The 27,933-nt window shown below is 42.7% G+C and overlaps 1 protein-coding gene across 1 annotated transcript; it reads right to left on the minus strand.

Annotated features, from left to right (window-relative positions):
• Positions 1 to 5,332: 5,332 nt before the first annotated feature.
• NUAK1 (NUAK family, SNF1-like kinase, 1) lies at positions 5,333 to 27,933 on the minus strand. Its single transcript, XM_009871762.1, has 6 exons — positions 27,819 to 27,933; positions 16,259 to 16,410; positions 14,875 to 14,940; positions 8,000 to 8,119; positions 7,566 to 7,698; positions 5,333 to 6,486 (listed from the first exon to the last, which is right to left on the minus strand). The coding sequence occupies exons 1-6, from the start codon at positions 27,889 to 27,891 to the stop codon at positions 5,333 to 5,335; spliced, it is 1,698 nt and encodes a 565-aa protein (XP_009870064.1). The 5' UTR covers positions 27,892 to 27,933.

Here is a 27,933-nt window from a genome sequence, read left to right on the forward strand (position 1 = left end):
TAGTTGAGAGGTGTCCCTGCCCATGACAGGGAGGTTGGATTAAATGATCCCTCAGGTCTCTTCCAGCCTAGGCCACTCTATGATTCTATGATTCTATGATTCTATGATTCTGATTCTATGATTCTATGATTCAAGCTGTGCCAAGGGAGGTTTAGATTGGACATCAGGAAAAATTTCTTTACTGAACGAGTGGTGAAGCATTGGAACAGTCTGCCCGGAGAAGCAACAGAGTCACCATCCCTGGAGCTTTTAAAGAAAATGTAGATGTGGCACTTAGAGACATGGTTTAATGTCCATGGTAGTGTTGGTTTGATGGTTGGACTTGATGATCTTATCCAACCTTAATAATTCTACAATTTTACGATAGTATGATCTCTGTGCTGGCCTCCAAGTGCTCTACTGATACATGGAAGCATCGCTCAGCATCAGACAGCAGTGCTCACGTGAACTGGCCCTGAGACTTCATCAAGCCTACAACAGACGTAAGGGAGATCCCTGACATTATGATGTTAGGCACATGTGCAGACTTTGCAAGATCAGAAATTGAGATTGTTGACTTTTAGTTAGAGGAAGGGCAGTAACAGAGAAGACTATTTTGTTGCTGTATGAAAAAACACTACTGCTTTTCTCATTCAACTGTGTAGCTCCCAGGGCTCCTGTCGTCCTTCCTTGTCTTGCTCAATCCATAAAACTTCAACAATTCCTGAGAAACACTGCAATCCCTACGGAGCAAGCACAGAAAGGTCTGGCTACAGATTTACTATGTAACTTCAGGTAAGGCATATCATTGTACGCTTATCTCTTTTAATAAATAGGAAAATTAAACGCTTACCTCCCTACCCCACCCCAGAAGTGTGCACTCTCAGAATTGTACAAACATGTCCATAATTACTTCTCAGTGCTTGCCACATATGCGCAACATTCCCAGTCATCCAGAACTTTATTTCTGAAAGTAATTATTTTTAAAACGAATGCTTTCCCCTCAACTTGACTTTTTTTCCTAGCGTGTTAAAAAAAAAATAATTTTTTTCCTAATTGCTATTACAGAAGAGACTTGAATTACATTTTCCACCACCCAGCATCCACACAGTTAGACCTTATTCACCTCGGGTACAAGAACAAGTGCACTTTGAATAGATACCTTACAATTTCTGATTCAATTAGCATCAGCAGCTAATCATACCTTTTGTAATGTATTAACTTTGCCTTTCTGCATAATTGTTTTTTTTCCCTGTATTCCCACTGGTTTTAAAGTGGTTATAATGAATAAATCTAGCACCTACAGCCATGGTTTCTTTCTTTAGAAAGCTCAAGAGAGAGAAAATGATTTAGAAAAATGAGAGAGTTTTTTGCATGATATCCAAACCTGGGATCCTAATCCAACAAATGCCTGTAATTTAAAAAGCAAAATATTCACCACAGGTATCTTGGCTGACTGCATCAAGGGTGAAGTTTAATGGTGTCTTGCTCAGAGCCAACTTTAGGACATTGCCAACCATTTCCTTTATTTTAACAAGTCCCTGTCACACAGAGCATGCCTAACACCCAGTTTCCCTTATGATGTCCACTCACTTTCCAAGAAAAAACAGTCTAAAGCCTTCTGGTATCAAGGGGATTCCAAAAAAATGAAAACTGACTCCCTTTTTTTCCCTTTCACCAGCTGATTATGCTGGCTGCTCAAAGCCCTCTGACTGAAGCCATCCCACCTTTGACAGCAGCGGATGGCCACCAGTCTTTTTTGCCCAAAAAATCCCTAAATTATACCCACGGAACATTGTAGATAAATTGTCCCTTTCCTCGCCGGAGAGGGGAGAGGACTGTGACCATCTCTCTGTGGGCTACAAATGAGTTGTGCCGTGTTTGGTCAGCCAGCCCGCTCTGTCTCACCTGCAGCACACCTGGCCCACAAACCTCATCCGTCTCCAGCAGAGAAACCCCAGTCAGCTATTCTTCTCCACCAAACATTTCCATTGCTGGAAGCTTTGGCCGCTTTGCAGTGCCAAATGCTCGTAGCACGGGAGTCTCTGTGGCCACCCACATTATATTGAAATGCAGAAATGAGCCAAGAAGCTTTGCATAAACAACTTGGTATAATGTGCTGAGATGCTGCTGTATTTCTGCATGACAAGTTCATTACTGTTTGGCCTCAGCTTACGCAGATCTACAGTGAAAAAGGAAAGGGAGAGAGAGAGACTCTTCACAGTTACATTAATTTCATTTTATTTAATAAAAAACAGTATCGGATTAAAAATACAAACACTTTGGGTGATTATCCAGCGTTTTCCCCTGTGTGCCTTGTAGAGCTCAAACCAACCAAGGATTGGGAGAAAAAACAAAAATCCAAAACCAACACCAAACAATTTTGGCCAGAGCTGTAAAATAATGTTGCACCAATTAAATTACACCAAATATATTATTATACCTTTGAAATGGCTTTCAGACCAATAAATAAAAAAAAAGACAAATTCAAATAAAAAAGTCAACTTTGTATTACAAAAAAATTAAATAAAAATCACAACACTAATAATAACAATGTGCAGTCAAGTTTGTTTTTTTTTTCTTCTCTTCTAGGAATGATAACATGCCAGTAAACATGTAACATGCCAGTAACATGCCAGTAAATCCCTACGTAACATTTCCAGTTTGGCAGCAAGCAGTCACTCACTCATTCACATTTGTACACAAGGAAGCAGGCCTGAGCAAAAGCCTCAGGAGATATGAGCCTTCGGGGTGCTCCTCACTTCCCTGCTATGGCCGGCTGAGTTCCCTTCCCTTCGTTCTGAAACCTCTATAAATCCATTCAAGGTCTAGCGCCAGATCCGCAGGGAAGGTGTCAATCAGCGTAACCCCACTGAAGTGATGCTCCATCATGTCAATGGGGCAGCACAGATTTACACCAGCTGAGGATCTGGCTCTTATGCTCTGGGGCACAAGTTAAAAGCCATGACTGCAAAGAATATCCTTGTTTCAGAAAGGCCACAGAGACTATATGTCGACTTGTTTTAAAATGCACCACAGCAAACCCGTCAACTCAATACTCTGCAAAACGGGGTGCTGAGCTGGGATGGGCTAAAAGAGCGCATGCAAGGTCTGTAAGAAGATGGGACATGTGAATATCATACAGAGAGGCACGCATCTGTAGAGGAACGACCTGCAATTGCCCCTCCTGAGCAAATTTCTTAAACTGAAAGAGGGTAGATTTAGATTTGATGTAAAGAAGAAATTCTTTAATGCGAGGGTGGTGAAATAGGTTGCCCAGAGAAGATGTGGATGCCCCTTCCCTGCAAGTGTTCAAGGCCAAGTTGGATGGGGCTTTGAGCAACCTGGTCTAGTGGGGGATGTCCCTGCCCATAGCAGGAGGTTGGAACTAGGCAATCTTTAAGGTCCTTTCCAACCCAAACCATTCTATGATTCCATGATTCTATGAAATGGACAGTGAGAAAAATTTCACTTGGCCACCTGAGAGCACACATCTCTCACAGGTTTCATGGTACTGATGCTGCTTACTCCAAGGCCAGATTTGGTCCAGTGTTTCAAAATGCAAAAAGGTTCTTCCTGGAGTTAGATTAACTAATTTTGGAAATTCAAGCTCATTCACCTTTACGCTAGGCAGTCCAGCAGATTTTTAGGAGGAACTGGCAGCCTTAAGTACCGTGATACACCGAATAAGGAACCTGCAAGTGAAATAGCTCCCTGCCCCCAATGCCAATGACTTAGAGGGATATCCCCAATTCCTAGGGAATCCCCTAGGGAATCCCATGTCAGCATGATTCAGTTCCAGTTACAGGGTAGGAGTGAAACAAGAGCTTGCCCCCTGCTCCTCTGCCCTGGGTATGCGTGTAGATACAAGTTTTGCAGCTGTGGATCATTTGACATCATAGGCTGAAACCTGCCACTTCTTCGCACCAGTGCACCTCCAAGAGAGCCAGGGGCTATGTGCTCATGGAAATGAGACTGAAATGGGCCTTAAGATTCCAGTTTGCCCAGGCCTGTCAAACACACAGTGCCTTTCTGACATAGGCTTACATTCAGGTAATCCAGTAGACCCACGTCGTACCTTTATGGGAGTTGAAGCCTTGAGTCTGGATAGTTAGATGAGTCTGAGAACACAAAGATAAATCCTTCTCGGGTTTTTTTTTCAAACTGGTATTGTTGCACATGCAGTACCAGCTACACTATACAGAGGCCCGCAATTTTATGCTAACTATGTTATCAAATCTACCATTATCATTGCATTGCTCAATTCTTTCTGTTCCATTACTACCCACCTAGAAACATTTTCATTTGGAGAAAGGCATCTTCCCACTAACTTTCTGACCTCTATCCATTTCCTACATGCTACAACCTTTTCCTTACCAAACATTCTGGTCGCAAACTACCTGTCACCCTCAAATACTACAAGCTAACAGCAAGGTGGCACCATTTGCTGACAGCAACTGAACTCTAGATAGGAGGGTTAGTTAACCCTTAAGACCCTTCGTTACATCAACCTTTGTCTGGACATCCATCTGACTGGCCATTTTGAAAGAATCACAAATTGAATATACAAAGTGAAAAGCCTTAAAAGCCCATTTAGCTGCTGGTAACATCCATTCCTTCCAGTTCCCATTACTGTTTCTGTGACTCTGTTTTTGCTGGTAGGAGTGGTAGTTGGAAACAATTCTGGGGCCTTCTGCTCACTGAGAGGCAATGGCTGTGGGAGGGGACAGATCTGAACGTCTGTTCCACTGCTTGTCCACATGCAACTCGTCAGGTTATTCTGGGATGGGTCTCTGAAATTATCTGTCCCAGAATGCGTTCAGAACCTCTCAGGTCACCCTGGTGGAAGGGATCACGGTGACCACCTAGCCTGGCCTCCTGCATAATGAAAGCCAAATGTGCAATGACTGTATCCAGATGTGTAACTTCAGGGGAAATAAAGGTTCTCTTTCTAAAAGACATACAAATTTGATTTGAAAAATTCAGCTCATCTCTTGATGAACCTCTCAAAACGTGTGTCCCTTGCTTCCAGTTTTAACTGTCTAGCTTTGACTACAAGCCATCAAACCTTGATGCTTTCATCTGCTAGATCCTGATGTGCTTTCATCAGATATACAAAGACCAAAGGTTCCTCTCTGGTCAGGTAGATAATATTTTGAGGACACAGGATTAGAGAAGCGTGAGATGGCTTTGGGGCTACTTTACTAGGAGTTCAGCTGTCCTGGTTTGAGAATACTAGTAGGTACAGTAAGTTCCTTTGAAGCAAAACCTATCAGCAAATCAGTGACCTGGCTCACTCCATCATAAAGGTACACAGACTAACTCCCATCTCTCCCTTTCCATCTTCCCTCTGCTAGTTGAGCTTGTTGCAGATCTCTAGGGCTTTCTTGTAGACCTGAGTCACATCATCCATGTCTGTGAGAAGGGAAAAACTGCTGTCCCCCAGACGGTTGCGATAACGTTTTAGATACTGTGGCCGTGGGCGGTTCTGAAGTCCTTCGAAGTCTTGGATCTGAAGGAAATTTTCAGCAGAGACACAACTCCGTATCCTCTGTCTGTTTGGCCTGTTCTCTTGCAAATCCAGCAAATCAAAGGAGTCACTGGACAAAATACTGTCATCACTAATCACGCTGGAAGGGCGACTGTAACTTCGAGGTAATGCACCCCCAGGCAGGATCGCTTCTTCCATGGCCTCCAGCGCTGGTGTGTCAGGACTAATCAAAGCAGATTCAGTGCTGCTGGTAGAATACTTGCTATTGTGTTTTAAGATGCCCTTACGCCGGCAGGAATGGCTGTAAGACCCATTTCTGGATGGCTCCGTGACCCCCGGAGAAGTGTCACTGTTTACTGTCTCATCATTATTGTCCAAGAGTTCAGAAGATTCACTTCGTTCTGGAGAAGAGTAATAGCCGGACTCCCTCTGCTGCGTCTTCTTTAAGATTCCTTTTTTTGGCATTAGTGAAGACTGCTTAGCACTGTATTTGCCTGCCATCTCTCCCTCCACAACACTTTTAATGGCTACGCCAGTCCTACACAACTCTTGCTCCAGCTTAAAAGCAGAGGGTAACACTGGGCTGACCACTCCTTCAATGAAACCTGCACTGTGAGATCGATGTTCACTGTTGCTCCGTTTCTTCAGGATGCCTTTGGGTCTCTTGGAAGTGGGTTTAGATGCATTTTCAGCTCCTCCTTCCTGGATGGACTGTGCAATGTCATTTTCCTTCTTTGATTTTTTCAGAGACCTTTGTCTCTCAAGTGTGACTTCAGGACCTTTGGGCTTAGAAAGGCACTTCATTTTGGTATCAGTCTCTGGTTGGAGGCCAGTAGAACGGTGATGCCAATCAATGAACCTTGCCAGTAACGGGGACTCAGAGTCCCTCATAGCATCACAGTCACAAACGCTACTCTTGTAGCCCCAGTTGACCCACCAATGGTTGGCAATGTCTTCAATGGTTGCTCGGCGTTCAGGGTTCACCATCAGCATCCATCTGATAAGACCACGAGCATCTATGGACAAAAAATGGAATATAAAATAATCAGAATATGGGCATTCTTAGTTTTGTCAGTTTAAAATGGAATTATGAAGACAATCAAATGAGCAAAAATAATGGTTTTTACAACAGGAGAAGTGAAAGGGGGCAAGGCTTTGGCCATCTGGCAATGTTGGAAAATGCACTGAGTACTGCTTCTTATCAGAAGAATGTAATTCACCTCGGGCAATATACCCTGGGTTATCAAAGAAATTAATATTTGCACCTTATTAGTCAGTGAATAGTTCTGTATTACTGAAGGAAGTCACCAACCTATCAACACTAGTAATTATAAAATTTAGAGGAAAAACAGAGAGGAATTGGGATATTTTAAAAGTTGCACACTCTATTGATCTTATATTCACTTTTTCAATAAGCAGTCTTCAGTATATTTTAAAGGTATATTTTTGTAAAGAGAGCAAGAAGGCAGAAAACTGAAAGGGATGGCAAACAAATGATAGAAGATAAATATTCGTTTCAATATAAAATATACATAGAAGTTTAAGGTTGGAAGAAGTCATTATAATCAATGTCCTAGACTTAGTCGACATATTTCTGTCAAGTGACTGCTTAATGTATTATCCTCTAAGCAGAAGTAAATGCGAACATGATACTATTAATTCAGATTTTAACCCTCCTTCTCGAACAAGAGACTGCATTGCTCTGACCATTCATCTCTCTGTTTGTGATATACCACACTGTAGTTAGAGCACTGATCTGTACCAGTATGTTGTATCAGTTTACAGCTTGTCTGAACAATTCCCCTTGCAATAGCTAACAGACTTTCCACTGTCATAGATCTAGTTAAAGGAGCCCGTTACAGCTTCCCCAAGGCAATAAAATCTATCTGCTACAAATCTTTAATTTCAAAAGGGCTTTCAGTAAATGCTGTACCCAGAAGGGAATTGAGAGCAGATGAAATCAGTAGGGGAATGAGAGATTTTTTTTTTTTTCATCATTCTAATATGACACCAAAACCTGTTGTAAGGGGCTAGGCAAACCCTCCACCCTGAGCTCCTGTCAGCTCAGTAAATTGCCCTCACTCCTTTTTTATACCTGAGGTCTGTGTTGGCTCACGATATTCTCCACTGCTGATCTGCCTGATGAGATTTTTGTGATCAAAGCCATCAAATGGCATCGTTCCATAAACCAGAGTGTAAAGCAATACACCAAGGGCCCAGCTGTCAACCTGCAATACAGAGACAATTCGTGTGAAGCCCAGGAAAGCTGATCCCCCACCCTTCTCCTTGCCATTAGCACCACAAGAGAAGCATCATGTCCAGCTGTGCCTACTGATGGGCAAACAGGTATCTAAAATCTGACTAACCACAGGCAAAGCAAATGAAAGCAAACGAAGGCAGCTTTTGAGAACATTCAATATAGGAGAAAACCAAGTGAACCCACATGTGCAGTAACACTCAGACTAACCCTCAAGAAGATTATCATCAAAGACATCCCCATGCCACCACAGGAAAGCTGACCCTTCTTACCTCTGGGCCTCTGTAAGGTCGTCCATTAACTATTTCAGGGGAAGCATACAGTGGGCTTCCACAAAAGGTCTGCAGAAACTTGTCTTTGTGATAAAGGTTGGAGAGTCCAAAGTCAGCAATCTGCAAATAAAATTGCACAAGGCACCTGTAGTATTAACAATATCTTAATGCAACAGAAAGTCCTTTATCAGGAAAGGCTTAGCTATATTTGATCTCGAGGTAAATAATCTCTGAAGTTCCCCAGCCAACCTATTACTCTACAGATCCTCTGGAGAAGGATCCCCAGGTTACACCTTCCAGATTAGGAACAAGGATGCTTTGGTTCCATTCACAGACAGGCCACTGACTGACTGCAAAACCACTGATCATTCATTTTATCTTGGATGAATTGCTTACGCTTGCAAAGACAATCTCATACTTGGAGGCACTGGGCCTGCTGTCCACATACTGCTCTTCATCTTGTCTAATCATTAATACCAAAGGAAAGCAAGCAGAAAGTATCACCATTCTTATCGCACACGTGCAAGCTGAAAGCCAAGACTTTTAAATCCAAGAGGAGGAGTGAGGCAAGAGTATCACAGGAAACTAAGCATTACTGAATAAAGTGATTTTTGAAATCATCTGGAATGTTGCTACGTGTGAAGGAGGAGGAAAGCGAGGCACTCACTCACTCTTCCGGATTCAGGGACTCCGGCTGAGGAATCTGAGCTGCTAAGCACACAAGATGTCTATCATGAGATAATAAACGCAAGTCTGGTTCCTAACTGGAAACAATGGGCCCAAATCTGGCTTTCCCAACACAAACAAAACTTCCCTTGAGACTGTTGGGAATATTGCCCATGTAGGAATTTCAGGACCAGGTCCAAATATTTTGTTTACTTCAATTCTCTGTTCTTGCCCTTACAAAACAAAGGCCAAGGATAGCAACACTAAATACTCCCACAACCTTTGCATTTCCTTTGTTTCTCTAGCACAAGACAACACATCTCATTTTTTATCCTGTTTAAAACCCAAACGCTTCTGTTTCCCAGAGATACTTCTATTACTGACCAATATCAACATAAGGCATACATAGAAGATGTAAAGCACAGGCATATAAAAGGCATTATAGCTAAGAGATGGGAGCATTCTCTGGGTTTTCTTCACCTTATTCAGGTCTTTTCTACCAGAAACAAATTAAGCCTCAGGAATTTTCACAAGAGAAAACTCAAGAAAACACAAAGTGAATGGAAAAGGATTTACTAGCAGCATCATTCACTCCTGGCTTTCTAAAACATGTATCATCAGAACCTCTAATACGTGTTTAACTGCAATGTCTAGTGAACCCTTTGGAGACATGAAGTCTTTGTCTTGACTGTCTAAACTCCTGCAGCTACTCCTAAAAATGTCACAGTTGAGACCAAAATGAACAAAGTTGGTGAAGTATGGACAGAAGTTTTCAAATTTCCTTCTTAACCCAAAATTTGAAATATATACAAACACTTCGTAAATAAGAGATAGTTTCATGTTAGAGATAGAAAATTCTAAAAAAATTAAATTTTCAAAAAATGTCTGGAGTCCCAGAGCAAATATGAGATTTCACGCTTTGCTCTCCTCTATTCTGATGTTCTGCTTGTGCAGGTGTTCCACTGACAATTTGGACTCATAATATCCTGGTCAAAGAGCAGCTGATTCCTGTTCATTAATGCTAATTCTTCTCACTATGTCCATTCATAGTTGGAATTCACTCAGTCCCTCAAACAGCGTATTATCAACCCACAGCAGAAAATTCAACCCTTAAGTAAATGTGGTTTGTAAAATCTTCGTTGTATGGCTGGAATGTCATTGAAAACAGCTGGTGTACAATTGCAGTCTGCAAACATATTCTCATGGCTCAGATTGCACTTAATTGCCCTAAATTCCACTTTCTTATCAAGTCACCCTGCCTGGCTTGCAGGAAGTTGGTTTTAAGCCTTATGAAGTGTGCCCTGTCAATCAGGGGAAGAATGGGATCATTTCAGTGTTAAAAATTCATACTGGTCATTGAGTTTTATTTTAGTTCAGGATGCAGCTAAGACAGGACAAACACTGCACAGTGTGATTCCTTAAGAAAATACATTCCCTTAACACCATGGAATGTCTAAAATGCATGTGGATGTGCATGAATATATATATAGGGATACACATACCATTGTTCACACTAAGGAACTCTCAGACTTCGGCATTCATGTTTTCATTTTGACCATTCAGGAAAAGAGTATTTATGTTACAGTCCACTCCCATACTCGCAGACTGATGTTTATCAGCTTTTCCCATTAAAACTGTCATGCCCCCCAAAACAAGATAAATAGAAGCCAACATTACTTCATGTTCTTGGCACTTAAATGGAACTAAAGCATCAAGTCAAAAAAACTTCCTAAATTGGGAGGAGTGGGGAAGCGGACTTTTATTCCCCTTGCTTCAGGAGATGTATGTTTCATATTTACTGTTAGCTATGATAAACCAGATGTAATTTATTGTTTAAGTGTGGACAATAAATTCCATGAAGTTCACACTCGTGGAAATGTCAGTTTTATCCCACTTAAGAATCGGTCTCTTTGTACTGTAGAAAGATAAATAATTAGGTCTCTCAAAGCAAATGAAATGTCTGTGCAGTTGGTGAGACTTCCAGCAAGGTAAATCCCAATTACATATACTTACTCTGTATATATGAAACCCTCATGGGTTTTCAGTGGTTAGTCTGGTTGGTGTCCCCTTACCAGCCCAAGAGAAAATGCAGTTAGTAGGATTATGTTACTATTATACTTGCATTTTTCTCTCCTTCTATCACTTTGGAGTTGATCATACAGTTTATGTCACCCTCTGCTAGACATCTCTTTTAGAGGCAATTCCCAGCCTGGGAGCTGCCACAGCCCTACTGTGACCAAGGAGGCCCCCTCCGTTGTGCGAGGCTGCAGGACAGAGGTGTCCCTGGGGGAAGGCTGTGGCACGGGGAAGGGACACGGTATTTGGATAGGCCAGCAAGAGGCACCAATTCCCTAGAGGCCACACTGGGCAACAGTTTCTCTCCACCTCTCTGCATGCAGTTTTGGGGATTTAAGCACTGGGGAGAGCTGTGATGTTTGGGGATGTGTGGTCCTCATCAGGCTGAACTGTAGGAGCTGTGGGCGAATGGGGGCAGCTACATCCTTGCCCTGTTGCTATTTCTTCTAGTGAATTCATACCTACAATGAACCAAAAATTAGCACCCTCAGTCCTTGAAAAACTAGTGAAGCGAAGAAGGCACCACCAGAAAACTTTCTGAAGACTACCAAAAGCAGATGCCTAAAGCTGTCATGAATCTCGTCCCACAAAGACCTTTCTAACTCACCAGCTCGGGCCAACTCTTTGGGTGCTTTGGGGCTGCCTTAGCCCTGCTGCCTCTCTGAGCCTGCCTGCCTCCTGCTCTGCTAGGATTATGAACAATTATTTCCTCTCAACAAGATGAAAATGCCACTGAGAGGCTGCTACGCCACTGCATGACAGGAGCAGCAGCTGCGCCCAACCCTGGGGTCCCCTGGGCAAGCAGAGGGGCAGTTCTGAGTTACCTAGAGCTGGAAGGTGGGAGTCACCACGTACAGTCAGCTGAAAGGAGAATGGACTAAATTTTAGGATGAACTGGGCCTTTGGCAGCCAGCACATGAATGGGAGGAAGGAGAGGCTTGTACATGCTGCAGATAATGCTTCATCACCACATTATTTCTTTAAAAGAACCATGGACAAGGTGAGAAAGCAAATAATGCTCTTCTGCCCTGGGAGGCTGCAGTGTTTTGGTAAGGTTTAATTCTAGGATGTGCCCCACTATTTGACCTTCCCAGACAGGCTAAGTCCCAGGAAAAAAATTCACATGTTGGGTTTCTGTGAGACAGTTGGGAGAGCAGCTGAGGAGCAAGGCAAGGTACTGTTTGATGAACTGGCTGGATGAACTTGTACCCCAGAGATCTGCATGTATGTTCAGTTCCACAAGTGTTTAAAACTCATTTTATTCACTTATGATTGCTGTATTTAGAGGTTTTAAATAATAGTTTGCAGGAAATATTACCGCATACACCAAGTCCCTGAAAAACATAATTATATACCACAGATCAGGTCCCCCACATCACCCTGGTGGCCTGTGGACCTGCAGAACTCTTCAAAATGTGTAATTTTTTGCCAGCTTCCAGAAACTGATGTTTCTTAGTTGCTGTACTCTGACACATGACTGTTTCCAGATACTATTACTTGCTATCATAATTCTTTTTAAAAAGTTGATTATGTCTCCATAAACTGCTTCATGACCTTCATTTAATTAGCTAAAATTTAAGAACGGTTTCCAAGTTAGTGCAGTATCATGTAAAATGGCTTGGGGCCCTTTTAGGTTGGATAATAATTTCTAGAGGATTACTTGTCCTCTCTATTTCCTGCTCTAAAAGTATTGCTTAAGTTGCTAAACATGGATCTATTTTTACAAAATCTTGTTTTTCTTCAAATTAATATAACAATATATAGATCACTGCCTTCTTCAGAAACATGTATTTAATTGCACCCAAGAACAAAGAAATTGCTTTCCTTTTCTCATTTTTGAAACAAAACTGCTGATTTTGTAAGTGCTTTGTAATCCACTGAATGAAATCTAAATACTGGGAAAATACAGATAAGACTATCACTCCATTTCTAGAAAACGTCTTCCACTGAATATTTGAAGCCATCAGTTAATACCAAACCCCAAACTGCATATTTCTTCTTTCTGCCTGAATAAACTGTAGTTAATTCTCTCAGAATGAGGACTGATAAATCTACTCCTAATAAATAATTTACAGCTCCATATGAGTTTCCTTGGCAACAGTTACTGTTTAGTGAAACAAAGAAAAAGTGGGAAGTAAAATTCTGTGCAAGTAATACAGAAACCAGAGTAACATGTTCAAAGCTTCAGCATCGGGGAAGCAGTGGCAGCGTGCTTAACGTCAACTATTCAAAGCTGATCACTGGAGGAAAAAGGAAAAATTCAAACACTGTTGACAGTAAGATGTACGAAATACTAACTGCTCCCCAGGTTTGGTCTATTTTCTTTAGCTGCATGAGACCCTTTGCAGAAATAGTTACCAAGTGACAGCAAGGGGGCTTGCAGCCACCTACCCACGTTTTGTGGAGAAGTAACTGAGGAAAGGGCGGAAATATCCAAAATACCTACACGGCAGCTTAAACACAAGGCAGTTTGGGAACAGGAAGCCTTCAGGAAAAAGACGTCCAAATAATTGGAAGGGATGTAGGGAGTTGCAGCTACCCGAATTTCTTTCACGGCAGTGCCACTGGGTATGGCAGCTGAAATGCATCTGTGGTTCTGAAGCTCCCGGGTCACCTCCATGGTCTGGACTGGAACACAAAGCCACCCGTCCCTGTCCCATCTTCCCACTCTCCCCGTGGGACAGAGGGTGATTAGACTCCCATAAAGAAGAGAGGGGAGGGAGCGGAGCCTTCTGACAAAGCGCAGCTCCCGGGAGGCTTTGGGAAGTGATTGGTTTTGCATATGGGGACCTCAGTGCGGAGATCCAGGCCACCGCAGCTAGCAAATTCCCCAAATTCCTCTTTTCTCTCAAGAATTCTCTGATTAGCTGGGAAGATAGTTTGGCGTGTAATGCGGAAAGAAAGGTCATCCTGCCTGCGGAAGCCTGTTTCGTATACAATGTCCTAGAAAGGCTACTTTTTGTTTCTAGCACTGCTGAGAACAGCTCGGGCTGCTGCAGCCCGTGTCCCTGTAGGAACAGGAGTGGGGAGGTTCGCTTTAACACTGGATGTTAACAGCAAAATGTCCCAGTCCTGCATTGGATGGGCCTTCTGTAAAAGACTATTTTTAGACACGACATATTTATGTGCCTTTAATCCACTAGTTGATCCAAGTTAGCTTCTGTCATCAGCGTTACACAGATGGCAGCTACCATATGTTACTTTCCATTTCCATTGCACATCAGCTTAAAATGAAGACAATCTCTCCAGTGTGAAGCACAGGAGGTAGTGTGTGCAGCCCCGTGGCTTTCAGTGGAGACAGGCTATTTAGATATTTGGCTACACAGGGAGCTCCTCAATTACTTTGGTAATTAAGCAAGGGTGCCAAAGCATCAGCAGAAACTCCTAGCATCCCTCCCTCTGTCTGTCCATACATGAGCACACCCTCACATCCAGCTACATGAGGAGGAAAAAAGTTGAAAATGAAACAGGTTCAGTCACCTGTGAAACACACTCATCTCTGCACTATTTATCTTTGTGCTACATCTATTAGGAAAAAAAGAAGAAGAAGGGAAAAAGGTCATTCCCATGCTTTCCCTGGGGAGAAATGACATGGAAATGACATCACTGACATCACTATCCAAAGTATACGTTTGTGTCTGGAGTTCCAAGGCCATTTCCTAATGAAGCACATGTGCTTTAGTAGATTTATTTTGAAACTCTATTTGCTTATTTTCCAGCCATGATCAAAAGGACATTCAGAGTGTTCTGTAGAAGACACTTGAACCCTGTAGACCAGGAGAGCTTTTTCCTATCCCCAGCAGCAGCCAGCAATAATATAATTTGTACAATAAACCCGACTGCATGAAACATTCTGCTGTTTCCTACCAGTAAACAGATATTGGTTTGGGTATCATTGCCCTTGGGTGGCAGGACAGGGTCCTCTCCCCCAAATTATGCAAACCTTCATTTAGCACATACGGCTAAATGAAGTCACCAGTAGTGCTCTTTCCCCAACCTCCAAACCCTCAAGCCTCTTGCCAGATGCTATTGCTTAGTAGATGTTGCCATAACACTGGCTCTTCTAATACCTTGGCTGACAATTTTACAAAACATGCAAATCCATTCTGAGAAGCTGAGGAAAAAAATCCTACCTTAATATTAAAATTGTCATCAAGAAGGATGTTTTCCAATTTTAGGTCCCTGTGGACAACACCATTCTGAAATAAGGAAGAAAAAAAACGGTGGAGAACATGAGAAAATATTGGGAAAATTAAAGGTGAGCTGGCAGGGTGGTCTTTGAATCTACATTTCAGAGCTGATTTCACTGTCATAACACTCACGGCCCAGTGACTAGTGACAGGCGATGTATTAGTCACTTGGTGTGTGGTTAAGGGAAGAATGACTGGAATCTGTACTCCCAGAAAGCTTTTAAAACAGCAGGGGAGGTGGAGGGGGGAGTGGAGGGCTTGGGGGTGTCTTTTCGGAACTTAATTCCAGCCTGGATCCTGCCCCCACTGTGTGAAAGCAATATATTCTTCCCAGGCAGTAGAAAACAATATCTGTCAATGACGTTAGTCCTTACAAAAGCCCTCATTCCTCCAGCGTTCAGCCACGTGGATTGGGGGAGTTATAATCCTAAAGGCCTGTAAATGTTAGGGATGGAAGCAAACAAGCTGGGTTTAGGTCAGAGCCTGCTTTAAAGAAATTTGGGAATAATTAACTGCACAGGGAAGGGCGCTGCAGCTTTTCAGCGCTGCACAGTGAGGACTTTGAAAATCTCCCTTGTTTATCAGAATTCAAGTGGAGATTAAAACATTTTAAAATTTAAATAAAAAATTGTATTAGCTGCTCGTTGCCTTTAGCCCCGCGGAAGTTTTGGCTCTATGCGGTTGGTTCACAAGTGGAGATAAAAGGTCCATGATGACAGCCAGCCAGCTACCTTGGGTTTACTTGCTCAAATTGTCATTCTAGTGGGTGCCATGATGGATAAGTCATTAGCAAAGGATATCTTTCTAGTGCTCCTGCTACATCTGGAAAAGTTACTTTTGCCTATCCAGAATGAGTGCATGTTAAAGCTTGTACATGAACACTCATACCTCTCCCTTGGCTTTTTTCCTTTCTTTAATATATTTTTTTTCCTATACTAACGTTGTTCACTTGCATATTCAAATGGCAAACTATCATTTGTTTGAATGTATTAATATTAAAGTTGTAAAAGTTCTATCAGATGCCTTTTCTAGTTAACGTTGTTAGTTTGTTTATTTTTTTTAATGTCAGGAGAATAATTTCCAAGGCAAAAATACAATGTAGGGCTAACATAAGGGAGTGGCTGGCATCTGCCATAACACAGGAAGATATCCTTAGTCTTTAAAAACAGGCAGTGAACTACTGTAGCACTTTTAATGAAGATCTCCTGTTGTACAGATACAATCACACAATGAATAATGAATGCTGTTGCCTTAGACACGCTTTGAAATATATAAGTCACTCGTCAGCCTTCAAACAACATTTTTTAATATCAGATCCTTTGCTCACCTTGTGGCAGTAATGTACAGCAGAGACTATTTGTCGAAAGAAGTGTCTTGTCTCTCTTTCGCTTAATCGCCGCCTCTCACTGATGTAATCATACAATTCTCCTTTACTTGCATACTCCATGATGATCACAATCTTATCTTTATTTTCAAACACTGCACAGGACAACAGAAAAGAAGAAACACCACAGTTGATTCAATACATTTGAAAACTGACACTTTAAAGAGTGAAGAAGACTCCAGACGACTACTAAACACATCCTGCAGCCTGGAGAGACGTTATTACCATCCCCACTGCAAAAAGTAAGCTCCAAAGCTAAATTTTTCCAGAGGAAGATTACAACATGTCAGACCAGGAGAAGGAAGTTGAGGTTATCTTCAGTTTCATATGGCTCCATGAAAGAAGCTCTTTTCCTCTGTAATACGAGGTCACAAGGTGGCAAAGTCCACTTGATCCTAAAGAGTTGAGGTGGACACTCGTGCCAGCAGTATCTGAATACTAACCCTCGCCCCAGCAGGGACTGCCTCTTACCAGTAGTGCTCTTGAGGACAAAACAGGAGCTCTCACATCATTTAGAAGGGGTTAAAAGAAGGCATAATGAACTCTGTCTTGGCTTTCACTCACCATCAAAATCTAGTAAGTGAATTGATGCATGTGTCCTCTTCCAGCCCAGCTGGGCAACAGCACGGTGGGCACAGACACTTGAGCCAGCAGTGGCTGCAACGTCTCCGCAGCTGTACAGTTCTTAGAAGCATGACTCTTCTCCCTATCTCATGCACCCTCCTCATCCTCAAGCTTACTTATCTCCTGCTTTCACCGCATGTCCCATTGCATGCTGTAGACATGTCCTCTTCCGCTTGCACAGAACCAGCTGTAATGAGCAACTCCCATGTAAGCAGTGCAAGAACATTCCTCTAACACACGTCACAACTTGACTGTTCTTTGGTGCTGAGGGTACTCTGTGCCACATGCTGTCAAGGACTTCACTGGGAGCTGCAGATAACTAAACACTTAATCTAGTAAAGCAGGCTGTGAGTAGTCTCAAACTGCCATAATGTCCTGGCTGCTAAATAGTTTTTCCCTTATGACACCGAAAATCCACTGCTACCCACTGGAAACTTCCTGCACCTGCCATAAATAACCACTGCTCATACTAAAACGTGATGCTTTTCCTTTTCTTTTTATCTGTGGCAGCAGCCTGCTGAGGTTAAGTCACGCTGGCAGCAAAGCATCTGCAAATTAATGAGGTTACAGGGGTTATTACAATCGGCCCTACTGGAATGATGCCTTCCAATATCTCTTTAGCAAAGCTAAGCCAGTAGTCCTTGTTGTGTTCCCTTTTTTTAAAAAACAAAACAGAACAAAACAATTTCAGCTTTTGCAATTAAAACACAAAACTGCCTCTCTCAACACACAGATATTTGCTGCTCTTAGGCTTTGTCTCATGTCCTCTCACACCTTGTCACTCAATTCTACAAGCCAAAGCCTCCGCAGTTGCCTCTAACACCCCTGAACCTCAGCCAAACAGCTCTGATAAAAGGGAGAGCAAACAGCCAGATAAAATTGGCTGCTTACTTGTCTGCTGGCCTCACGGTACCCCGAAGCAGAGGCTCCTGCCAGCGATTACATCCTATGTGCATCCTCATTAGCTATAAACTTCGGAAACTGGAAGAACTGTCTCTGGATGGATTATACTTAGAGTATCCTCTCCAAAAATGACAGACTGATACTGTCTGGGAAAAACTGAACATGCCCTGTGTCATATAGAGAAGTGCTGTGATGTGTTATCAGTAAAGCAGAAATGTGCACATTGTTCCTCTAAGCTCAGAAAGGCTTGTTGGATACAGGGCTGTTTAGGAAGGCAAAAAAGTAGTTTCAGTAAGCTTAGACAAGTTAAAATGCTCGTATTTAAGAGATTTGATTTAAAATAATAAAAGAACAAACTAAAACAAAACAATCCCCCACTCCCCAAAATACAGCTGATTCAATGAGTTAGGGGTTATTGTACCACGCATATATAGGTGAAGTCCACGAATGTCACTGGACTCTCATGGGAGTGCACATTCCACGCAGCACCTTGAGGACCCTGAGGACCACCCTGAGCTCAGGGGGACATTTGCCTCACCAGAGGGGCACAGCTGTGGCTGAAGGGGCCCTTGACTCTTCCTGCTCTGCTCTCCCAACCACTGATGCCCTACCAGGTGTTCAGCGCTGATGATGACAACAGCAGCAACAGCAGCCCTACTACGATAGCGCATTCTTCCAGCCTGTGCTTTTATTAGTTTTGCCTTCATCACTCAGTCACAAGAGCTTTCTCAAATCATCCCTGATGTTCTGAAGTTCTAAATTTCAAAATCTAATTTTTCTGGACTAAAATTTGCCATATTAATCCAAGTCCTGATCCAGACATATTTTCCCACATTTCTACAGAAAGGAAGTGGAAAGAACTTGGTTTGTAGGAAAATGCATTTGAAAGGTACTTTCCATTTCAAACTTTCTCTTAGGCTCTCTACAAAACTGAGATAATACCTTAAAACTGAATTTAGGAAAGCATAAATCACTGCTTCAAATTTTGAATTTTTGTCATAAAACCACATGAAAATAGAAGCATCTCAATAACTTGTATTTAGGTTTCAGTTTACCAGCAAACTCAGACCAAATTAGCACATTCTTTTCTTCATGAGAGAGCTTTGTGAGAAGGACACTACTGTCAGACATAGATGGCATTACAGAGGCCTCCTCAGCATCATCACAGCTGAACGATTTAAGAATTAAACAGCAATTTTTCTCTTTACCAAGGAGTAGAGGTGAACAGAGAATCTTTTTTATTTCTTTTTTACCAGGAAGGTGCGAGGTATTTCTTTACAGCTGCATCATTTCAGTTTAGAGCACCTCCAATGCATCAGCTGAATCTCCTGAGGGGACACAGATAGGTTCCTGCAGAGAGGGAACTGAGCCGTGGACAGAAACACCTTAAATGAGAGCTGCCACTGAGGAAGGAAGGAGTAGAAAGTCAGGAAGATTTATATCTATACACACATACAATCTTAGAGAGGAATTCAGCACTCAAAACTATCAGGCATATGACATGGTGGTATTCTGGCAATTCACAGACCATCAGCCATGAATTTTCACAGTAGTAGTTAGGACACCAGGCAGGCTTCATATAGACACTTCTGAATTTCCTTTCTGAACACAATAAGTAGTTTTATAAACATATGCGTCAAGAAAGCATTGAGGCCAACGGCTAGGGGGAAGAGAAGAGGGCATTAATTAAAAGCCGGATTGACTTACTGCAAATAATAATGAGGTAATAAATATACTGCCCTGTTAACACCTGGGCTGTAACCTGCGGGCTGATGACGGACGGATTGCCTCCATATAGCTTCTGGGACTGCTCGGTTCACTCTTTGTTTTTGTTGCAAATGATTTATTACCTGCCATCCTACTGCATATTCATTCCAAAACTCACCCCGGCCTAGACGTGTGCCTGAGCCTTGGCTGCAGCCGGTGCTGACGGAAAGGCACAGCTTTGGCAGGACGCTCCGCCCCAGGCACATCCCATGGGTTGCTACTGATGGAACGCCTGTGTCCTACAAACCTGCTCCTCAAATCTGACCAAGGTCAAGGGGAGGAGGGAGGTTATGTGTAAGAAAGGTGGGGCTGCTCTTGATTCTTTCAAAGCATCGATGTTCTGCAAACAGCTGGCCAAATAAGATAAGTGGAGAACTGTCAGTATCGACACCCAGATGTGGCAGCTGGTCTGCCAATCCCAAATTAAGAGGTGGTGGTTGCTTGGATACGAGGCATGAGCTCCACTTGTTAGAGGAGACAGCAACCGGAGAAACGCTTGCTACAAGCTCTGTGCCATTTCTTTCTAAGCCACTGTGTTTATTTCTACCACTCTGCAAGCTGAGTTATGCTGAAAGAGTTGCAGCAAGACCTCGGTGTGGTGGCAGGGCTGCTCTACTCCCTTGGACAGAGTGGTCAAGTGGTGCAGGGTAGTGGTTGCAAAAAACAATAATATTCCTTTGCAGAAAGAGCCTGCAGGATGAAGGATCAACTTCTGGGACAGCCACACTTCCACCTGGCCATGAGGGAGAAAGGAGGGACTATAGCACTATAAGAGCACATCAGGAACCCGGGAGCAGGAACTGGATGTACTGCAGGGTGCAAGGAACAACATGACTGTATCCCCAGGACATGAGCAGGAGTACTAAGACATGGGCTGCGTCAGTGTGGAAAACCAGCATTTTCCAGTGGGCTACAAGCTTACTTGGGGTTTGGTCTTGTTGCCAAAAGCACCTGTTCACCCCAAGAGCCTTAGCAGAGGCTAAGAGCAGCACTCTACCCAAGCAGCAGAGGATGCTTAAGATGCAGTGGTCAAAGAAATATTTCTTACAGCTTTTATTTAAACTCCTCCCTTAACATTAACAATTGTTTGTTTGTTTGTTTGTTTCTTAAAATGACAGAAAGTTCTATACTTCTAGACTGATAATTGAAACCAAATCTTCTGACTTCAGAGCTCAATGAGGAATATGTGAAACTGGGAAAGAACTTCTCACTACCAAAGACGTATCTGAGACAAAGGACATTTTATAACATCAACAATCTGTCTCTTTCGCAGGCTGTTCTAGTATAGCAATAATTCTTGGATATAATCTCTCCACTTATTTATATTTAGAGGCTGTGAAATTATGAACTCAGCTTCTATCTACAGCTTTCCAGTTTCTAAATAGCACTGGTTGCGTAGGGACCTCTTGCTGATCAACACTCTTTTATTCTTTTCAACCCTACTGCTAAATTCTTCCCTTTACCTACACTGAAGTCACCTCTACTGAAAATGCAGGGGACGAATGTGACACTGGAAAAACACACTCACTAGCCCTCTTAAATGCTAAGATGGACTTCACCCTAAAAGTGTGGAAACCCCACATGGGCATGGTCTTGCAAACATCAGTCAGAAAAATTTAATAGTATATTGTATATCTCTCTATTAGGACAGTTCACTTTGGACCTATTTCCTACCGAATTCAAAAAGCAAAACCAAGCATAAAGCTTTTGCCCTTCCTCCAGCCTTACAGGATGCTAAAGTCAGAGCGAGTGCCGAGGGGTTGGACTTTCTTCCCCCCCCACCCCTAATGGGCTACCTCCTTGTGGGCTGATTCCATTTGGTTTACATGTAACCCTGGGGTAAGGATTTTAGTTTGTTAGTTTAAGAGGGGCGGCCAATCTCTTCGCACTGGAACCATTTGAATTCTCCTCATGCCTTTGCTCTCTATCAGAGCAATCTCCTAAATTAGTTCCAGTATGTTGACATTCCTTCCATCTGGTGTCTTTCCATTCAGCGGTATTTTTATTACTCTCCTAACAGCCGCAGACAGAAGTACCTTTCCACTGCTACAAAATGCTCTTTTATTAAAGGTCAGCCAAATCAAAAGAACAAGCAAGTTTGTTTTTAATTTTGGAGATGCAGACTAGAATAACCTTTTCATTCAGAAAAGTCATGTATGACCCAATTACCTCACTTGTGTAATAAGGCTTGAATTATTCTTCAAAAAGACATGTGAGTACTGAAAAGTGGTTTTTACCTTAGAAATTCAGCTCGATGCATCTTCTATGCTCTTGACTGCTTTGAAAGCTTTACAGCCCCTTGGCATACTTATATATTTATTATTATTATTTTATTACTGTTTTTATAGGGTGTAAAGCAGACATGAAAATACCAAAGGTACAATGTAGAAAATCATTTGTATGCATATGCATAAATTTATGCATATGCTTAATTATAATCAGAGTTAGCTAGATATAAAGTATGTCTTTTAAAGCTAAGCTTGTGTTAAATTGTTTTCCTGAATTATGGCCTTATTCAGCCAAATTGCATCTCTCCTTAAATTAAAGGAATGTAGTTAAGATCCTACAATAATCATTTTAAACCACACTGCACACCAGAATTTACTCCTCAGTCAAGAGATTAAATCAGAAGGAGAACCATTATTCTTGCCAAGGTTGTTTTGCAGAGAATAAGACTGTAGATATGCAGATTTTGATGGTCTACTCTTTAAGAAGGAAGGAAAAATGAGAACTGCTAATTTAGCCACAAAACCATGTTACACTGATTGTCTTTTGTTTCAGCGAAGAATACAAGACCTAATTCCCCTTTTATTTAAATTGTGATTACAAACCACTCAGGAACTTCAGACAAGCAAACATTTACATTGCAGCAGAAGACTGTGTAAATAGAAAGGCAGAAAAAAAATTCATCATTGCTTGCCATCATTTTGACATCTGAATTGGACCTGCCAGTGTTCTCACACATTTGAGTTCATGTCATGTCCGAAAAAGTGTTGTTTAGGTGATTGCCCTGAATGACAGGAAATTCATAAAGGTGGGGCACGGTAACTAAAGAGTTAAGTTTGTTTATACTTGTTTCACTACTATTGCCGGACTCTCGAAATATTACTTTATGTTCTTGGATGTTATCAACTGAAAACAATGGGAATAAAGCACTCGAAGGTCAAAAGCCTACATAATTAGAGGAAATCAATTAGAAATGTGGTTAAACAGTGTCACTGCTGAAGTACTTTCTCTTGACTAAAAAAAAAAAGAAAAAAGAATAATTCCTCTCCAACTTCGAGCATTCTTGTTCAAAGCCCAGTCATCCATGTGATATTTCTGAGGGACTTTTGACTTTTTAAGGTGTTTTGCACACAAAAGGAATGAAGCCATTAGGCACTAAAGTTTGTTTTGATTATATCTGAAAACCAGGAGAGAGGTAGAATTGTGGTCAATGGGGCAGAGTCTAGCTGGAGGCCTTTATCTAGTGGAGTCCCTCAAGGGTTGGTACTGGGGCCAGTGTTGTTCAATATATTCATCAGTGACCTGGACGAGGGATTAGAGAGCACTGTCAGCAAGTTTGCTGATGACACAAAACTGTGTGGAGTTGTTGACACACCAGAAGGCTGTGCTGCCATTCAGAGAGATCTGGACAGGCTGGAGGGCTGGACGGGGAAAAATCTTAGGAAATTCAACAAAGGCAATTATAGAGTTTTGCACCTGGGAAAGAATAACCCCAAGTATCAGTATAGGTTGGGGACTGACCTGCTGAAGAGCAGCGCAGGGGAAAGGGACCTGAGGGTTCTGGTGGCCAGCAGAATGACCATGAGCCAGCAACGTGCCTCGTGCCCAAGAAGGCCAATGGCATCCTGGGGTGTATTAGAAGGGGAGTAGCTAGAAGGTCGTGAGAGGTCCTCCTGCCCCTCTACTCTGCCCTGGTGAGGCCACAACTGGAATATTGTGTCCAGTTCAGGGCCCCTCAGCTCAAGAGAGGCAGGGAACTGCTTGAGAGAGTGCAGCGCAGAGCCACAGAGATGATGAAGGGAGTGGAACATCTCCCTTAGGAGGAAAGGCTGAAGGAGCTGGGTCTCTTTAGCTTGGAGAAGTGAAGGCTGAGGGGTGACCTCATTAATGTTTATAAATATGTAAAAGGTGAGTGTCAGGAGGACAGAGCCAGGCTCTTCTCAGTGATGTTCAATGACAGGACAAGGGGCAATGGGTACAAGCTGGAACATAGGAGGTTTCACAAAAGTATTAGGAAAAACTTTTTCACTGTGAGGGTGCCAGAGCAGTGGCACAGGCTGCCCAGGGAGGGTGCAGGGTCTCCTTCTCTGGAGACATTCAAAACCTGCCTGGTCGTGTTCCTGTGTGACCTACTGTAGGTGATCCTGCTCCGGCTGACAACACGGAGGCTTGACTGACACAGCCTGTTGGCGACAGGCCTGTGAGTGTCTGAAATGCCATGCCTGCCTTTGCTTTCTGTTGCACAAAGTGTGAGATTGAACCTGTGTATCCAGCAAGTGAGATGAGCATCCTGGAATACTAGGCCACCACCACTGCACACTGTGAGACCTTCTTCTGTTGCCTTTGGGATTTGAAAGTAAAAGCAGTGCTGAACCAGCTTCTTGATTAACCAAAGCCTGCAACCTAGCTCAAGTCATTGGGGACTGGTAGTTACATGACAGAGAATCTCTGTGCTTTTTCTTAAGAGTATCAAAATTGCAACCTAAAAAAAAAAAAAAAAGAATAATTAAGAAGTCCTTCTTGCATGAGAAATCCATTTTTTGTGCCTTGTTGCTGCAAAGGATCCAGCATCGTTCTAAGCATCCTGGTTCAAATCCAGCAAAGCACTTGAGCACACGCTTTCCTTCAGCTATTTGCTTGCATTAATGCCGTCGTGTTCCACGGGCATTAAATTGTGATCCTAATATTCATTAAATGCATTTTGCAAATGGGCAGACTTTTCTGTATGGTTATGCTGACCAAGGACAACTCTTCCAGCACAGAAACACGCACGCTAACATTGCACTTTACACTACAAAGATCCAAGAGATCGCTCCTGAATGTACAAAGCATAACTTGACTCTCATGATCAGTCCAAGACATGTTTAAATGTTTGCAGAATCAGTCCTAAACCCTGGCTTAACTTTCATAAAGTATTGCCAGATGAGACAGATTTTGCACTCAGGCTACCCCTGGAAAAATATGTTAGCTCTCAAAGGCTTTATTATCAAAACCTGGAGTTTTCAATGCAAAAAAGAAATAGAGCAGAGGAGGGGAGGGGGAGACAGACAGATGAATGGACAGAGGCATTATTTTATAAATTAAAATTTATGTGCTGAAATCAGAACATTACTAGCAAAGCCAGCTTCATTTATCCAGCCCCTTTCAAGGAGTTTAAAGGCACTTGAAAGAGTACTTCCATTGCAGCCACACTCGACAGATTGCCAATTACAGCCCTGCTGAGAGGATGGAATTTGGAATTTCTTGGGAGTCACAACTGCACGTCTGGCTTCACAGTAATGGGCAAGGTACATGCCTTTTGATGAGGTTACCAAAAAAATCTCTGGAAAGCTTTGTTTCCACACATCTGAATTTGCTCAATATCAAAAAAAAAAAAAGAAAAAAAAGATAAGCTTGTGTTTACAGCAACTTGACAAATTCAGAGGTTAATTGCTTTTAAGCTGGCAGGTCAAAAGGATATCTAAACAAGGATCCGACTTAAGGAAAACACATTTACAAAGAGCTTTCAAAGATACGACAGGGAGATACAGCATGGTGCATCCTAGGTATATCTGTGCAACCTGGCACTTTCAGATATGCAGTGGCAGTCTGAAAACCCACAGTAAAAATTAATTGAGAGAAGAGAAAAATATCTGTGGAGTGGCTTCAGTTTAAAAGTTAAGCATCTGATATAAATTAGTCAGCTAGACTCCATCTATAGCCAATAAGAGCCTCTAGTACACCCTTTATCCCACCTATCTGAAAAAGTATCTCCCAAGAGGGAGAAAACCACCCTGTGTAGATGCTGATCTCTCTTGACGAGAGAGAGAAACTAGACTTTTAATGTACACCAACTGCCTAAACATTGGATGGCTTAAATTTGGTGAGATTAAACCCATCTCTAAGGATTGAATAACTTCAACATTTTGTGTCAGAGGATAGCAATATCATCACTCTTTATGCATCGCTCAAGAGAAATAGCCATGTGTTTAAAATCCAACTTCAAGAGGATACAAATACTTCAGTCCTAGACATAGTCCCTTAACTTCACTACAAGTACTCGTCAGCTTAAAACGAAGCACAAGCTTAAGGATCCCTGAGCTCACATCCTTATCTCTGGGCAGTACACAACTGCTCCTCTGGATGCAGCTGCACAACCACACGTCTTCCCAGGGCTACAATATCGGACTTACAGCACTGGCTACTAAAGGCCAAATATTGACTGTGACTGCTTGGAAAGGCAGAGCTGTATAACTGCTCTAGCTCTGCTCTGTGTAACTCCTTCCAATGGACTACAGGCCAACCAGGAAACTGACTTCCACTGCCCATCCCTTCAGGCCAGGAATTAAACGTAAGAAGCCATGAAAGGCCGCTCTGCTTTCTAGAAAAAAAGAAGAGGAAACAAACCCTTAACGGAATGGAAAACTTCCCAGCAATGAGAGAAAAACCTCCCTCCAGGTTTGTCACTGTGAAGCGCTGCTGCTGGCTGAGGGACCACAGGAGAACCACAACATCACCTGTCACAGGTGCTCACCTTTCTGCCGCCAGGATGAACCCACCATCATGGAGCTTGACTGGCTTTGCCACAGAAGCACTGCTCCTCCCTCTGCGGGGCCAGAGGAGAAAGCTCTGCTCCCACGGGACTTTATTGTCTGCTTCTTAAAAATGCTGTAATCTTTTTAACTTTTACAAATGTTTTAACTCAGTAAAAACTATTTAAAGTAAGGACAAGAAGGGCAATTGGTCAAAAGACTGCACCATGCTTAATCTTTCTTCTTTCTGAGTTCCTGTGCACATTTGAAATAACTTTTGTTCCATTTGCAACCCACATGCTGACACAGCATCCCTCCCCTTTTCTGTTCCCAGATCCTGTTATGAGTTTATTCAATAAAAAGACAGATATTCATCTCTTTTCAAGTACAAGAACATGCTTTTGAATAACTCAATATGCGATAGTGTAACAGTACGCCAAGCCAGTCCTTGTTTTAATCAGTCGTATCAACTCTCAGAGCGCAGCTGCCATATACATATCATCACCTTGCGCGTTTACCTCACGGGTGTGGAAATACAAAGGGCTAAATTCAGGCTGCCTGTTCTGCAATTAGAGGAAGAGGTGATCCCTGGGGATGAGGCTGCCTCACTCAGGCCCCTCCAAACCTCTGGAATCCACACCCCGGGTCTGCCACAGAGCAGCCCTCCTTGCAGCCACAGACCTCTTGTCCAGTGTCTTTTAGCACGAACCCAGCATGAACCCAGCCAGCTCTAGCTGGGATGTTACTTGAAGAAGGAAGGACGGAAGGAAGGAAGGAAGAGATTTTACTACAGAGTGACACTCTCTAAATATATAAAAAAACAAACAAGCAAATCGGGGAAGAATGCCCCTGGCTTCCTGCTCCTTGCTGGAACAGGTCCCTGAGGCAGGAAATAGTAGGCTTCCCAGCTGTGTCCCAGAAGGAAAGGAGTTAGAGGGGAAAGATAGGATAAGGAAAGACGAATGATAAGCCAGCAACTAGACAGGCAGGAAAGCGTGCAGAGGTGGACAGGAAGTGGATGCTGGGATTTAGGGGGAAAAGCAGCAATGACTGAACCAGCACGACGACCTGGCAGGTAAGGGGGGACCAAAGGTGCAGAGCAGACAAAACTGGTCTTGTGCAGTCCAGGGGAAATAAAGCACACAAAGACTGGTAAAGGGGCTGGGGACATAAACAGACATCAGGCTGGTGCATAAGCGAGGGTGAAATTAAACCAAACTGTCCAACAGGAGCAAGGAGATGAGGTGATCCATGCAACACTTTCCCACCTGCCATGGACACAGCACTTAACTCACACACCTGTGAAACACTGGTGGCTCTGAGGGAAGGTAGTGCTTAAAAACAGTCTCTTTGGTAAGGGACGAGTTACAGTAGGAGTAGAGGTTTGTTTGGCGCATGATCTCAAGAAAGACGGACATCAGGTCTGCAAGAACGTAATAGAGCAGTCAGGGAGGAGAATCACATTCACTAACCTTCGTATATGGTGATGATATGAGGGTGGCTGAGGGATGACATGATCTCAATCTCCCGTCTGATGTGAACCATATCTTGTTCATCCTTAATTTTGTCCTTACGAATGGATTTTAT

The sequence above is a fragment of the Apaloderma vittatum genome, unplaced genomic scaffold (assembly GCF_000703405.1).
Source record: "Apaloderma vittatum isolate BGI_N311 unplaced genomic scaffold, ASM70340v1 scaffold11396, whole genome shotgun sequence".
Lineage (NCBI taxonomy): Eukaryota > Metazoa > Chordata > Aves > Trogoniformes > Trogonidae > Apaloderma > Apaloderma vittatum.